At 38.0% G+C, this 16,598-nt stretch overlaps 1 protein-coding gene across 1 annotated transcript in view; it reads left to right on the top strand.

Annotated features, from left to right (window-relative positions):
- The window catches only part of si:ch211-51h4.2 (uncharacterized), a 101,723-nt gene that overhangs the window by 80,287 nt on the left and 4,838 nt on the right, over window positions 1–16,598 (top strand). Inside the window, exons 13-17 of the mRNA XM_022216291.2 lie at window positions 7,749–7,791; window positions 13,363–13,477; window positions 13,653–13,755; window positions 16,091–16,160; window positions 16,246–16,349. Coding sequence (XP_022071983.1) covers window positions 7,749–7,791; window positions 13,363–13,477; window positions 13,653–13,755; window positions 16,091–16,160; window positions 16,246–16,349 — 435 coding nt within the window. The remainder of the gene's footprint in view (window positions 1–7,748; window positions 7,792–13,362; window positions 13,478–13,652; window positions 13,756–16,090; window positions 16,161–16,245; window positions 16,350–16,598) is intronic.

Raw genomic sequence — 16,598 nt, 5'->3', positions numbered from 1 at the left:
TGGAAAAAGGTGCAAGTGATTATAGAGCATTTGTAGGTCTTGAAAAGGTTGGGAGTCGCTGTTCCCAAGACTGTGATATAGTCGTGCCTCATTCATCAAAGCATGCGAGTGTAGAAATGGTCCGTTTACACAAGCAAAGTTCACACATACATGCTTTCATCTTTTTCTTAGGAACAATGACAAATCTCTCCTGTTCTACTCTTGAGAACATAGACTCATTCGCATACAGAAACAGTCTGAGAATATCATATATGGCCAGCTTTGAATGTCCTGGTGACCTTGATGTAGAGTTAAATGCCATGGCCTGAGTTTAAGATGCTGCAGCATCGCGGGGGTAGACGTGTAAAGTTTAAACATATTAAACTAGTCATATGTCTCATTTTGTTCCTGCATTGTTGCTTGTGTTCCACAGTGTGTCTTCTGTTTATGCTTCATTTATTGTCGTACAGTTTTGTCTTGCACATTCACAAGATATGCAAAGATTGTAGTGTCAGTTTCTCCTTTGGGGAATGTGGGTTTTGGTGAAGTTATTGGACACCTGACACTGCTCCTCAGGCATGCTGTTTAGCAACACATGGCAAAGCGGATGTGCCGCTGACAACAAGTCCTCCAATTCATACGACCACACAGGTCGTATGTAACGTGCACCGGAATACGACCCATGAGAGCGTATTTACGTTAGCGCCCCTACGGGGAAAAGGAACACATTACGAGATTTAATTCGCAAAACGGCTTTTCCCTTGCGAAACGGCTTTTTCTTCACTTTCCCAACACCGGTTTAGGGTTATGGTTATGGTTATGGTTATGGTTAGGGATAGGAATAGTGTTAGATAAAACTTTATTCATGGTGACGTTTCACCTGCGACACCGGAGTGTCGATATTTACTCAACCGCTAGAGGTCGCATAACGTCAAAACGTAACACTCGGTCGTAATATGGGCGTGTACAGACGACCTGTGTGGTTGTTTTTTGTTTGAGGACAGGTTCGCCGCGGAATCAGTCTTTTTACTGACAACACCTGCGAGCACATGGGTTTCATTGTGGGATTGTTATCTTCAATGTTTACACCCACCATGGTGATGTTACGCTTCAAGTTTTCAACAAGCTTGTGTTATATGGATGAGTTCACATCTGCAGACTTTAGTAGACTCATTAATGGGGGTTGAAGTTACTAAGCCACCAGATGGTAGTGGCAAATAAATGCTGACATGTTATCAAGACTCCAAAGTGAAAACACTGTTTGAATAAAGTAGTCATTTTGGTCGATTATTTCAACAAAGTCAAATGACACTTTTTGATGTATTTCTGAGTAATAGGGCTGTTCACACCTTGTATAAAAAATATAGATAGAGGAGTGGTCTGATATGTGGATCTCTTCACCGCATACACACTAATTTTGTACTGCTCATACTCCTGGTGTTGCCACTGTTATTGATTATAGTGGAAATATAGGGATGCAGTATTTATTGTAGCCTCGGGGTAAGAAGTGCTTTCACAGTTGTTTCACAATTGCTTGAAACAACTTGTTTCAAAAGCAAATGATTATCTGAACAATTCTAGGTTTATTGCAGTTCAAACACAATATATTTGTTTTAGATAGCTTTGGAGTTGTTGAGCATTTCAATGTTTCAGAATTACAGAACATACACCTAAATTAATGGAGCTGAAATATAATAGTTCATTATTTATGAAGAATAATGTTTGAATGTCATTAGAAGATCCTCTGAATTTTACAAAGCTGTAGATGATCTGTGATGCTCTGAAACAAGATTAAACAGAGATGTTAATTGTATAATTTCACTTGCTACCTTGTTTTTCAAGTTCAGTAGTTAAGGTGTGTTTACCCCTGATCTGTCAGGCTGGAACATTTACAGCAAGGATTAGGGAAATTAACATTACAAACCTATACACATAAATATATTTTTCCTGCAATAGCTCAGATTAGTTTTAGAAATATGTCAAAGCACAGACCGAAGAAAGAAGGAAAATTTTTCACATTTAGAGAATTTCAATTTGCCTTTATGTCTGTGGAGAGCAAATGAAGCAATCAATGATTTGCTTGCCTACAGTATTACAAAGAGTAGGAATAATCAAAATTTTACTTTTTGTACTATTGAGACAGTTTTCGGTTTCTTCCTTTGTCACTTTATCTCCAGTCCTCTGTCTTTTCATCATTTGTTTAAACGATGATTACAACATGCTTAACTGACAGAAAAAAAGAATAAGCAAAAACTAAGAATCTGCCAGTTTCCCTTCATGAAGTTGTCTGTACCCCGCCCCTCTCCTCTGCATCTGTGAATCTTTTAAGGAGTCAGTAAACTATAGCAATTTAGGGTTTAAACTAGGTGTGACAGCTGCCTTTGACAGCAGAGTGCACATGGCATTCTTCATCCCCTCAGTACCAAGGTAAGACCATGAAAACAAGCCGCATGCTCCCATCGGTGCTGTAACCTTATCCTTCCTCACTGGGACGAATGAGCAGGAGCCTTACATGCTTTCATTCAGAGAACAAGTGTCAAATGTGCCAGCTTGGCACTCTGTGCAGCAAAAAGCTGCAGCAACCGGGTCAGCGCCTTGCCTCAGGACAGCCACCTGCCATCAAAGTACAGCAACTGGTGGTGGACCTCCCAGCCCGTTTCCATGCATATTTGTGTAAAAAGGTGTAATTACATGTTCCTGCTTTTATCACGTTGAATGGTTTTCTGTCTAACAAAAAGTGGCTGTCTATTCATGGCTTTGGAAGTGAGACTGGGTAACCATAATTCTGGGTGCATTTGGACCGTCATTCAGTGTCTATAGTTTGGAAGGTTGTGTCTTTTTTTATTGCCCTAAAATGACAAGACCAAAGTGCTCCAGATAGGTGTGTAATGTAAGCTGCCAGCATTCACATGACATTTTATCTGCAGTAGGAAGCAAATGAAGCTTGACAAAGACTTTGTATATCTTTATAATCCTATTTGGGGTCACAGGTTAAGCTAGAATAAACCCAGTTCAGATCATGCTTTGTGTGGTTCAATAAGTCATATGCAGATTCCTAAACAGACTCATTTTCTAAAGCCAATGTAGGTTCAAACAGTTTTGTGTAGGTTTTGTACATGTTCGTATGTGTTTGTGGAAAGAACATGTTCATTTATTGTTACAATTCCTTGTTATTCTCCAAAAATGCATACATACCTTGTGTGTCGTTACACAAACCCACACAACCTGTATTGAAAATCTGTAATTATGAAGTTATTTATACAATCTGCTGATAGTTGCCCTCTTTGTCCTGTCTCAACAATGTCATCACACTTGACACTTGTCACAGAAGGCAGTAATTGCGCTCGTTTTGACACACACACACTGTAATGTTGGAATGCAAAACGCACTATTTTTGCTCCCAGATCTGAAATCTGTCATCGCTTCATTTGTATCTGAAAGTTGAACTTTTGTTATCAGTCCTGAAGCTTGTTTCCTTCACAGCATTTTGCTCAAAGCTACCAACAAAAGCTCTTCCTTGGCTGTCTGAGCCTTATTAGCTTTGGCGATTTGAAACACCATAAATGATGCACAGAGTGTGGCGTCTTTGCTGTTGCTTGTCCTTTTAATTAGTTTTGTCTCTCTGATCCCCCTGCTGTGGCTCAGCATGTCACAACAACTCAGAGTTTAAAAACTGGCTAAGCAGCCACTGCAGCAGAAGAGGAATAAAGTGAAAGAAATCAGAAAGAAACGCAGATGTGAAAGTATTGTGGCGTAATGCTGGGATGTTGCTAATTTAGGTCCCACCTGATGTCTCGTTAAGCAATATCTCACCTATGCTATAACAAAATGCAATCATTGTTATTGTTTATTGTTAAATACATCCACACACGAATTTATTAATAAACTATTTGCTCACTCTGTAATTGTCAAGATTGTCGGAATCATTTTGCTGAGGAATAAACGAACTGACTTTCATTTCATATCTATTGTTTTTAATATGATCTGACAAATTGAAGCCAAGCAAAGTGAGCATGGAATGATTTTACACTTTTCACATTTATTGCCTTAGTTTACTTAAAGTTCCCAAATAGTGTACCTTTTCAGCAAAATAATAGATTTTTCACATGTCCCCAAAATGTTTATCAAATTTTCAACTTAAAATACTGCAAAGACCATAGTTATTTACATCTAGATTTTTTAGCCTTCTTCTAAATTAACTATTTCAGTGTCAGTAACTTTAAATACAGTTCAGCTGCTGCTGTCCGTGGCAACTTCAGGAAGAAGACTCTCTCTGTGTCTGTGATCAACAACATGGAACAAGCACAGCCGTTGTTTAAACTCGTGTTCAGTGAGTTGGTCAGACAAAGTCACAAGTATGAAATTAGCAGTTTAACAGTACAGAGCAGCAGGTTGGAAATGATTCAGACGTGACTCCTGGTTAAAATGAAATGCAAAATGAACTTCAATTCATTGACTATTTCATATTTGTCCTGTTGTCTGACAGCAGAAACAGAAAAATATGTGAACAAGTTTATTAGGAATTCAGAGTCCTTAAAATTTAGTGCTTGGTTAGCATAGAGATTATTAAAGAATTAAATAGATGTAAAGAGTTGAAACTGCCTGAGTTTTGGTTTCACTGACATACAACAGGCAACAAGAAAACACATTAAATCACCCAGTCCTTGTTTATTTGTTTAAAGTTTCCACCATCTCTGAATGTCCCTAAGCAGTACATTGTCCATGAACTCTGACCAGTTGGCATACCATCAAAGCTAGTGGTAATGTTAGCCACATTAGCCACGTCTTGTTCTACCACTAAGGATTTTCTTATTGCTGTGGTGAAATCACTATCAATAGAGATTCAGTTCAATTTTATTTATATAGTCCCAATTACAGGTCAAATTGTCTCAAGATGCTTTACAGAACCCATATATACTTTGTCCTCAGTATCTCAGATGCTGTGAGTGCATGGAGATGTTGGTTTGCTCTACTTCTGAGATACACTGCCCGTCTGTCCGAAAAAAGTTGCACACTATTATTTCACTGGACCGCCTTTTGCTCTGAGAACAACATACATTTGCTGTGGCATTGTTTCGATAAACTTCTGCAATGTCACAGCATTTATTTCTGTCCAGAGTTGTATTAATTTTCTACCAAGATCTTGTATTGATGATGAAAGAGTCGGACCGCTGAGCGATGTCTTCTCTACCACATCCCAAAGATTCTCTGTAGGGCTGAGGTCTGGAATTTGTGGAGGCTAATCCGTGTGTGAAAATCATGTCTCATGCTCCCTGAACCATTCATTCACGATGTGAGCCCCATGAGACCTGGCCTTGTCATCTTGGGATATACATGCCATCAGGGAAGAAAAACTCTGCTGATGGAAAGACCTGGTCTTTCAGTATATTTAGATCGTCAGCTGACCTCATCATTTGAGAACATAACATTGCTGAACCTGACCAACCCCAGATCATAACCATAACCCCCACAGGCTTATAGGCAGTATGCATAATGCATACATCACTTCATCTGCCTCTCTTCTTACCCTGATGCACACATCACTTTGGAGCACGGTAAATCTGGACTCATCAGACCACACGACCTTCTTAGAGTGCTCCAGAGTCCAATCTTAATGCTACCTAGCAAATTGAAGGCATTTTTTTGATTAGCCTCACTGATCAGTGGTTTTCTTACAGCTACACAACTGTTTAGTCCCAGTCCCTTTAGTTCCCTTGTATTATGCATGGAGAAACTCTTACTTTCACTATTAAACATAGCCATGGATTCACCTGTTGATTTCCTACGATCATCTAAGAGCTTGTTCCAACCACATTTGTTCCTCACAAATGACAGTTTTCTATTATCCTTCCAAGTTATAGTAATGCGTTGGACAGTTCTTAACCTGATTTTGGTAGTTTTAGCAGTTTTCTTTGCTTGATGCAGGCCAATAATTTGACCCTTCTGAAACAGAGTAACATCCTTTCCATGACCACAGGATATGTCTTCCGACATGGTTGTTTAAGAAATGGAAGCTCCTCACTGCATCAGCTAGGGTTACATAAGTTGTTGCAGCTGAAACATATTCATCACTGCAGTAACTATCCAATGGAAGGCTCTTACCTATTTGCTTAGTTAAATCCAGGTGACAACTTTTTTCGGAGAGGCAGTGTATTTTAGAGTTAGAAGAAGCAGTTGTAGGAAATAAGTAGGGCTGGACCCGAATATCCGAATATTTGGTCGTGATGGTGATATCCAAATATTTATTTTGAGATCTGAATATCCTCCTCCCACCCCCACCCCCCACCACCCCCCAGTCCAATTGTAAAGTTTGAAGGAGACCCCCCTACATCACAAAAAGGAGCAGAAACAGCATCGTCCGAAGATCTTTCTCTGAAATGAAGAAAATACCTTTGAAGTGATGATGCTTTCCAAACTGATGAGCTAAAAACAGTGCTGGGTTGAAAATACTTGAGTTGCATTTGTTACTAAGCAGCTAAGATGCATTCTAGATATTTGTTGTAGACAAAAGTGGGATCACATTGTGTTCTATCATTTATATTCCAAAAATGCTATTGCATAATAGAGCAGCTTTACAAAGATAAGAAGATAAAGATTGAAATGAGCAAATCTAAAATACCTGATCCTAGGTACAGCAGATTTTCTGTCAGATCATTTTCAAGACTTTTTAAGAGACCGCAGTGTAGGTGGAAGATGTAGCCTAATGAGAAACTCTGTAGAATCTCAGTGGCTCACCCAAATCTTTACAACACTTCTAGAGACTATGAATACCTATGTACCAAAGACTGGCTTGTTGTTATTGAGATATCTAAAGTATTGAGCATATGATTTAGCGCGACAAAGTCATAGTGTGATTCTAACATTTCAGCCTGTGCACCTGGGATGTTGGCTTCTCTTCGTTTGGCTGCAGAGGAAAGAAGCAGAAAACAACTAATGAAACCTACAGCACATTACAGCAGCAGCTGACAAATGGCCAAAATTAGAGTTTAAAATGGAAACACTGATTCATAGGTTTAGCCCTGACCTGCCGTATGTTTTACTACCATTTGTGGCTCATTTAATATTTAGGACAATATTTTCATCTACTGTAGTATTCTTGTTTCTTCCCAGGAGATCCCTGTGTTGGCTAAGAATTGGCCAGCTACCAGAGTAACAGAGAGAGCCAGGCTGTTTTTCCACTAACTCTTAATGAAGATAAATTATTGTGGAGGGCAGCCTTTTTTTGTAAATGGTTACTTTTACAAATGTAAAGGGTCTGAAAATGAATTTAGTATGAAACCATACCTCAACTTTGTGATCAGAGTACAAGTGTGAAGGAAATGAATGGGCATATTCCTCAACATTTATTGGTTTCTTAAAAAAATAAAAATCTTCCATTACTAAGATTCACATCCCACTCTGACTTACTGATTTAATTTCTTTGTTCACTTACGTTTAAGTAGATGAAATATACCAATCGAAACGGAGTCACACTGTGAGGGAGACATGAAATGTGCTCAATAGATTTTTCTCCTGAAATGCATATTTAGTGTCATAATTTTGTGGAGATGCTGTCACTGACAGGAATAACGTGACTATGTGCAGCACATATAACGCATACGCTGACGTTTCACTCCAGGTGTTTAACATTACATTCTGCTTAGATACAGATTTTCATTGCTCAGTGACTGAAAGAGAAGAGACCAGATAAGCCCTCATCTCACCACCTCACACTTCTGTAAACTTGAGATCAACTAACCTTCCTCCTGTATGTGCTTTTTTTGTTTCAGGTCTGAAAAAGCAGGAGAGATTGCAACCATTCCACTGACAAAGGTAGGACCTTACACCCCTTTTTGTGTGATTGTATTGTGTGAATTGAAATGTTTGTCTAAAAAAAAAAACAAGTTGAAGCCAGTTCACTATTTTTCTACTGATCCACACCTTGAAGTCCCATGAATGCAGGTAATCAATGAGTGGAGCTATTGTGGGATGAAATATTTTCTGTAGAAAGAAACCCAGTTGAGTTTAGTTTCAAGTTTGCACATGCAGTAAACGTTTGGCTTCACATAGAGGTTTAATGAAACCACAGCCTGCCTCCAAGAGCACCTCTGGTTTTGAGAAGTGTTTTAACAACTGCACATTAACATTTTTTTAACCTCCTGCTTAGTATTCAAACACTACGAACAATAAATAAATGCTTTGTAACACTATGTAGCGTAGCTGTATCTAGATAGGACATTTAGTGTTTAATGTCTTTTGTCACAGCCTTTGATCCTTTTGAAGCATTTACAACTAGTGTAAAATGATTGATAAATGAGGTGCAGAACTTGCAGTGAAAAATGAGCCCATGTGGATTTAAAAAATGTGGCAGGAGCAAAAAAAAACAACAAAAAAAACCACCCACAAACTGCTTGGAATTTAGAGGGTTATTAAAACAAAAGCATTAACTGTGTATCGTGACTATACTATTTGTATCAGAACTGATGTCTTTCCCAGGAAACATTCTCACTGATGCTAACAGTGTTCAGACTGTCCACTGTTTGCTCAGTAACTCTCCATGTAGTGTTTGCTTCATGGAAGACTGACAAGTGCTTTCAGACACTACTTGGATATAATGTTACCACTCAATAATGGTGCTGGATATTCTTAATTACATCAGGGAACATCTGCACCACATTTGAGGCCATGGAAACCACAACTGTAAATCCTGAAGCACAATTTATACCTTGAAATGTAGACAAATTTGTGCTTGTTCATTCAGTGTGACAGCTGAAGCACAGTGGCTTTTAGAATTTCAGCTACAAGCCTTGAAGTGACAGTGCGACCATTCAGCCGTCCCATAGACTGCAGTGTAAAATGGCCTCGATTACTCACCTTACAAATCAGGCTCAGCGGCAGACTTGTGGCTGGTTACTTTTTAAAGAGAGCCATTCCAGATTTACCAGTGTTGTCTACTAATGGCAAACTTCCAGCACCATTCTGGCAATAACAAGAAGTTTGCCAGCAGAGTTAAACCTCCAGTAACCTTCTGGTAAATAGCATTTCTGGCAACAATGACAGTATTCGAGGTTTTCTAGTTTTGTGGCAGGTAATTGTAGTAAACCTTTGGCCATGTTGCTGCAAATTTGCAGCAAGCTTATATATTCATAGCCAATTTAGATCTGTGGCAAATTTGGAGACCTAATCTGATTATGAAAGTATGACCTTGCTGTAAACTTGAGCAACACTGCCTATTTTTTTGGAGTAGTCTGAGCAAAAACACAACTGTGGATACTTTTAAAACTGTGTTATGTCAGTCATTTTAAATATACTCAAATCCACTCAAAAACCGTTTATCACTCTTCAGCAACATGTCCTGTTGCTGATGGTTGAAACCAATAGTAATGTGTGTAGTTTTTAAACCTGTAGTGTTTCGTTTGGGACTTGCTTAGCAGGATTTTCTGTGTTGTCATAAGTCCTACCAGATGTGTGGGCTCCTGGTTGGTAGATTATTATTGAGGTGTTTTGTCAGTCATAACTGTTTATAAATTAAATTCTTCTTTAAGATTCAGTTTACACTCAGGTCATCCACTATGGCAGTCACCACCAGATTGTGTTGTACTATGAAACGGGAAAGCAGAACATCAGTCCTTACCACACTTGTCAGGGCATAAGATTTGGGACACACAAATATTGCCATATGGGGCTAATTTTCCCTCTGATTTATATTCCCAAACTGTAGTTTTGCATCATACACACTGGACGCTGCCACCTTGATGCCTTACACACAGATTGAGCAGTGTTTTCTTCACTTTTTGCAGTACTATGACGCAACTGAACATCACTTTTTGTTGATATTTTAAATAAACTCTCAGTTTACGAAATCATTTCTGGATTATAAGGATTTTTATGGATTTTATATACAGTGGCAGAGAAAAGTTTTCGGACACCTTTAAAATTTTCCACAATCTCAAATATTATCATGAAATATTAATGGAAAAATCTTTTTTGTGTTTCATAAGGTGTGGCTGCATTACAGACAGGAGCTAATCTGCAACCTGTGGGTTGTATTTTTTAAAAAAAAAGAAAAATAGAAGTCCCAAAAGTCATCTTTACGTTATACTTTAACTTTGGCTCATACTTATCTTTTAACATTTTACACTAAAGTAGACCTGTCCGTTCTTTGCAGAATTTGCATTGCTACTTAAAATACTTCTACACTCTGCACATGTTCAGATATTTTACTTTATTTTCAGCTTGAACATTTACCTTAAATGCAAAAAACCTGAGTTCTCAACTTCTGTAGCTTGTTGTTGACTATTAAGCCGTATTTGCTGCTATTTTATCTGTTCAAATAATCAAAATCGCACTTGTTTAGTGTTTTATACCTCAGATTCATCAACACACAGCTAATTTTTTATTGTCTTATGACGCCTGAAGCACTTTCTACCAGTTTTTCTTTCTGGCAGTTGACTTTAAGTCAGTATTTGATATTTAGGACACATTTTTAAAAAATTCTTGTACCTTAATTGTAAACAATTTCAAACGTTTAATTCTTTAAGCTTTTACACGGATGCTTTTCTGCTCTCCACTTCTTTTTCGAACCTTTATACTTCTACCAGCAGTGCTTGGCAACATTCACAGCGCATTTTTCCGAAGAAATTATTCTTTGAGTTGCCTGTATGAGTCAACCTGGTGGACATAGTTTAGCCACTTGCTGTTTTGCAGCACTGTAGGAGCTGTTTGTGAAGACAGAAATGCTTTAGCAAAAGTTTGAGTGATGCCTGGAGTAAATTTCACATTTGTTTCAAAGTTGATAAGTTGAACTGCAGCTCAAAACCACTGAAGCATGTTAAACGATGCTTGTCATGAAAAATAGAAGCTCAAATCATTCATTATAAATAAAGCACTGTTAAAGATTCAGCAGCTAGCAGAATGCTAATGAGGAGAACAGAATGAAGTCCGGGTGGACCTCTGAAGTCTCAAGTGATTATTGAGCGGCAACTCACAACGACGATATGATTTATCTCCACATACAAATGCACTTTGCTACTATCAAAACCAAGCCTACTGTAGTGGAACAAAAAGGAAAGAAAATAGAGTGCAGTAAAGATTTGAATTAAAAACAGATAAAACTCAACATCAGGGTGCACCGAAATACTCCAAAGTCATGTTGTTTTTGTACCAGCATGCATGCACTGGTAAATATTTGGTGTAAAGCAGTGATTTCACTGATAACATCACATGTGTAGCTTGAAATGAGCATCTTCTCTTGTACTGGATAACAAAACTAGAACTTTTTGTCAATTAAACATTTGTTATGACTTAATAGCTACAACTGCTCAGACAGGTGCCTTGAATACTTGAAATATCCAGTCTTTGTTCATGTGTAAGGGGCTGGAATATTTAATTCTCTACAGTTTCTTAAACCACTTCTCCATCAACTGTGTTTTTATTTTAATAAAATGTTAAATTTTTAGTAATGCTGGCTTCACTGAGCTGATGAAATTCATTTTTGATCTACTTTCATTTTTCCTCAATATATTTTACATTCATGCTGATCCATACAAACAGTAGATGCATTGGTCCAGTTTAGCTGTAGTACACTGACAGTTATGCTTACTACTCTGCAGAAACTATAGAAAGGGGAGATGATGTGACATTTCACAGGATGCATTTATTGATTTTTTTAAAGATGCTAATTGACAGTTTCAATCCACTGACTGTGAGCACAGCTGCTCTGCAGCACTGTACTGGGTGAAGCTTTGATTGGTTGTTAATGTTCAGACTTTCGCTCCATTTTAGTCAGTGGTTCAAGAACAGGGTGTGATTATGCTTGTATGTGTACTACTATGTGAACCTGTGTTGCTCATGACCAATTCAGGAATAGAAAGAGAATGATTTGATTAGAGTTTAAACCACCCTACTTTGAATTTAACCACTTTAGCCTATTTTTTAAGAGTAAAGGAATGATCCCACTTTGATGCACATTAATGTGACAGAGGACAAAAGGATCCATGATCAAGTAGTTTAACAGGCTGTTATGATCCAGGGAGGGGATATGCTCGGGGTTTGTTTATGTAGGCAAACATTATATTTTAACAATTTGCTTCTTGATAGTTTTCATCTAATGTATGGAAGTGAAACCAAAAACATTTTATTAAACAATTTTTGTACTGCTATTGATGAAGTGTGTGTCGCTGGTACACATGGCTGTTGTTTTTATCTCCCAGGTTTTATACATGATGCTGTGTAAAATTATGGATCAGCATTTCTCTGTAGGCCAGGAGACATGTAAGTATAGTGAGGGAACACGAATGTAATCCAGGAAAAAAAATTAAGAGGTTTGGTTATAATATTGTATTTTATTTATTGAGGAGTACACAGTGTTTAATTTAGGTTCTTGTTACTCACTTTTTATTTTGAAATAATTTTTAATCGCTCAAATGATATGTATTCTTCAACAGTTTAAAATCTTTTAAATTCCTGTTCCTCCTCTAATGATCCAGGCTGAGCTGGTCTAATAACCATGTAGTTTCTTTTTAGAGAAAGCTTGATCTTACACACATGTAAAAGCAGAACAAATTAGTTACCAATTGCTCCTATAAGTTTGTGGCGATCTGTGTGTTCTTCTCTTGTAGTTTCTTTGAAGCGATTCTATTTCAGCAGTCTATGCTTTTTGTCTCCATATGTTGTGAATAACGAACAGTGTCCTCTAATGACTTAATAAAAAGCCATAAAAAGAAGCTTTTGTGCGGCCTGTAAGTGCTCTGAGAGCCACATACAGGACCAGATAATAGTTTGTGTGAAACCAACCACAGCAAGATGTGATCAGTGTATGTTTGGATTCAATTACTCAGGAAACTTCTTCCTCTAGCCCTGCTAGTAATGTCCTGTGGTGCTAATGGAAACATGTAGCAGTAAGCTGTAGTGACCTGGCCCAGCTGACAAACTAATTGGTTGTCAGAGATCGCATAAATGAGCCTTCCTGGAATGACCTCTATAAAGTGAGCACAACTCAAGAGAATAAAACCACATAAGGCAAGAAAATCTACACATATTATCAACCTGACTCAAGAAATGAAGCTTGGATGAACACGGATGAACTAAAACACTCTGTGATTTGCTAGTACAATTAAAGCCAGAACCAAAATTATCTGTGTGTCATGAAATTAAACTTTAAACACACAGCCAAGAGTTTGCAGATTTTTACTGCAACAAAAGATGGATGTCTGTTGTATTAGTGCAGAAGCTACAGCTCATATTTCTGCAGGCATATAAAAAGTTTGCTAAATATGCATCATATTTCAAATCGTACACTAGCTTGAAGTTCTAAAGTACAAAAACATGCCTCCTTTCTTCCTTGTCGTGCCCTCATTTTCAACGTCACCACCATCCATCACCCCCACCCGCCAACCCCTGTAGATTATTAATGAACGGTACCGAACGTACTCCTGGGTGGCTGAACTGATCCAGGTGTTTATCGCCATCAGCGTCACCGTGTCCTTCCTGGTGATGGGATCGGCCATGAAGCACACCAGTAAGTTCACTCTTTCTTTAGCATTAAATTTACTAAACTAAGAAGCAGTTGGCATTACAATACTAATGATGCACTGAAGTAAGACTACAAATGTTAATGTTTCTCTTACTAAGCTGATAATGAATACTTAGGTGTTTAAGTGTTTCATATCGACTGACCGCTGTGTTTCTTTCAGTTGACGGTCTGATGAGCTCACTGTGGAGCAGCAAACTGGAGTGGCTGTCTAAAGCTTGGGAGCGGCATTTGCCAAACAAACAGCACATCTGCTCAGCAAGAAGGTGAGGATGAAGAGTTAATCCAAAGTGTTCAGTGTGAGGAGCCTCAAAAAGAAGAACAATTTAGTTAGATTGGAGGAGGAACACTCCCTCTGAAAGATCTAATGGTAATGTTTCATGTGACACCAACCCAGCGGTTGTTGACATATAAAAGTTTGCGAAAGTGGAAATTTCTACATAGCAGCCAATAGTTAAATAATTGTAATATTAGCATCATTTTTATATGTCCTTAGAAACAGTTGTTGTGCTATTAATGATGAGTAACAGAAAGTAATGCTCCCACACAGGTATTTTTTACTTATTCTAGATGGCTCAAGTTGAAAGTGGTTAGAGCTATGTTGGCAGTTATAATGTGTTGTAATTAGTGGCGGGATGCGATGAAAAGTTTTAATAGTAGTTAATGGCAGAAAAAAAATCATACGATTATTCACGATTAATCGAATAATACATTTAGAAGTAGTATATTGCACGCTTTTGTTTTAAAAGTACTGCTATATAAACAAAAATGCAACAACATTTGGTTTGCAAACACTTTAAACAAGTAAGATGCTTTTTAACAGCAGTATTCTCTTTACACAGTAGCACTTACAATATTTCTTCTTTAACATTAATCCCGATTTATCACATTTTTGTCAAATAGCAATATTTGACACAATGAGCAGTTTTTCAATTCAAATAAATTTTGGTTGATGACTGAATCAATGAATAGCCCTATACATGAATTTACCAAAAAAAATGTTTAATTTCTATTTATCTGTGTTTTTCATCCGTCTACTACATTCACAGATAACTGCAAACTCAAAGTGCATTTATAGCAATTATATTTATCATTTTAAGATTTTTGTGAGCTCAAGCACTTTGAAGTCTTGAAAAGTGGTCTATTATGGGATGGCTCCATCGTTTGCTGGTATCAGGACTGTCATTACAACATTAGCTCTGGTGCTAACAGCAACATGTTTTGCATTGAGGTGTTGCCATCGGCTTTAAGTGCTGCGGTAATCAGAAAACTCTTTGCTGCACAATTTGCACACAACCACGCTTTTATCCAAGTTGCCATTGAGAAGATTTTGAAAAGAAAGCTTTCTGCCCAACAAGTTCAATGCGGTGTCATCTTCCTTCACTGTTTAACAAACTTTCTTGTGCGCTGATTCACTCAGTGCGTCTTTTTCACAGCTAGCAAACAAACTTTAGGTTCATTACCGACACCTACCGAGTTGGAGTGTTCATCAGTGTTAGCGGAGCGTCAGAAATTAAGGATCTGAGAAAGGTGCGATTAAATACGTTAATTTTTTTACGCGTGATTTTTTCTGTAATTAATTATTCAAGATTAAAGCATTAAAGTCCCAACCCTAGATGGAGTATTTTCTGAAATTATAAGTCATCATTTAAAATCTGAGGTTAGAATGGTTGGCTAAAATTAATTTTGAGAAGAAGGCTGCTCTTGCTTCTTTAATTGCATTTTGGTAGGCCTTTAGTGCACCTTTTCAGAGCTGATAAAACACAAATAAACACAATTTCGTGCATTTTCTTTCCTTTCTTCTGTAGTTTCTTTTTAGTTGTTGTGTTGGTTCATTAAGCCAGGGCTGTGGGGTGCCGTTGGAGACTTTGGATTTGAACTGGGCCACCGGGTCTAGGAAGAAGTAACAGTTGTGGTTAAAAAAGGGAGACCAGCTCCTATGTGTTAAGGTAGGGATTCAAAGCAGTTAAAAGCTCAATAAACATATGAGCAGACGTGGAGTTAGAAACCCGGCGGTGGACTAGTGTGCTGTGACAGGCTGGTAAAAGTGGTACAGCCACATTAAATAAAACAGATTAAATAAAAAAAGAAAGACCAACCTGCATGACCCCCACAACATCCTGCAGCAACCCGCCATCCCATCCGCTCTAACAGTTACAACTCAAAACTTCTCCAACAGCCATTTTTAAACTACCACTGTTCATTGTACAAATCATGTCATGCAGTGTCTCAAGCTATTACTTGTTGGAAAAAGGGCTAACGTCTTGTCATAATTTTATTTTAAAGCAATAATAAAAAGTTCATCACACCACTGAGGAAATTTGCTTCAAGCACACGACTTTCAAAGTTTCACTGCTCCCGCAACATTTTTCTCCAAAAGCCAGTCACACTGATTTCATGGGGTATTTACTCAGGTTTGTTCCTTGTCTCGGCCTTGTTGTTTTATAATTCCGTCTCCTGTGCATTTTGTCTCTCACTTCACATAAATGCCAGAGAAAAGGATCTGTGACATCACATATAATTCATCTGAGACGGTCTTTAGCTCGTTATGTTGACTGATTAAGTTAATTTCATGCTTCTCCCTTTTTTCCCGTCTTGCAGCATGGCCAAAGGATTCATGTCACTGATTGCTTTTAGCACCATCTTTATTGTGTCAGCCTGTGATCCGAGGGTAAATACCACACACACATACACACACACAGTAATAATTGTTGTCTGGAGCTCAGTCAGTCACCACTATTCTCCTTCTTTTTCAGGGTTTTGTTGTCATGTTGGACAAAGTTGTGTCATTCTCCCTCAACACTGAAGTTGGACTTTTTATCTTCATTATGTTGAGAGAATCCCGAGAAGACAGATTCCAGTGAGTAGCTGTCGTGTTCATAGGACTGGAGAGATGTGTTTGACGTGCAATGAGCAGATTTTCAGATGGAAACACAGCTCATACCCACAACATATCCAGCACACGGCTTCTTAAAAATTAATCCAAACATACAGTCATTTAAATTAGAGCCTATCTCACACATCTGTATTCAATGTAACTTTTCTGTGTTTTGATGCTATGTAGGGATACAGTGGAGTAATGATGTCTTTAACAGTCACACTCCTTCTG

Source organism: Acanthochromis polyacanthus, chromosome 4 (genome assembly GCF_021347895.1).
Source record: "Acanthochromis polyacanthus isolate Apoly-LR-REF ecotype Palm Island chromosome 4, KAUST_Apoly_ChrSc, whole genome shotgun sequence".
NCBI classification, from domain to species: domain Eukaryota; kingdom Metazoa; phylum Chordata; class Actinopteri; family Pomacentridae; genus Acanthochromis; species Acanthochromis polyacanthus.
This window is presented reverse-complemented; position numbering and strand designations above follow the sequence as displayed.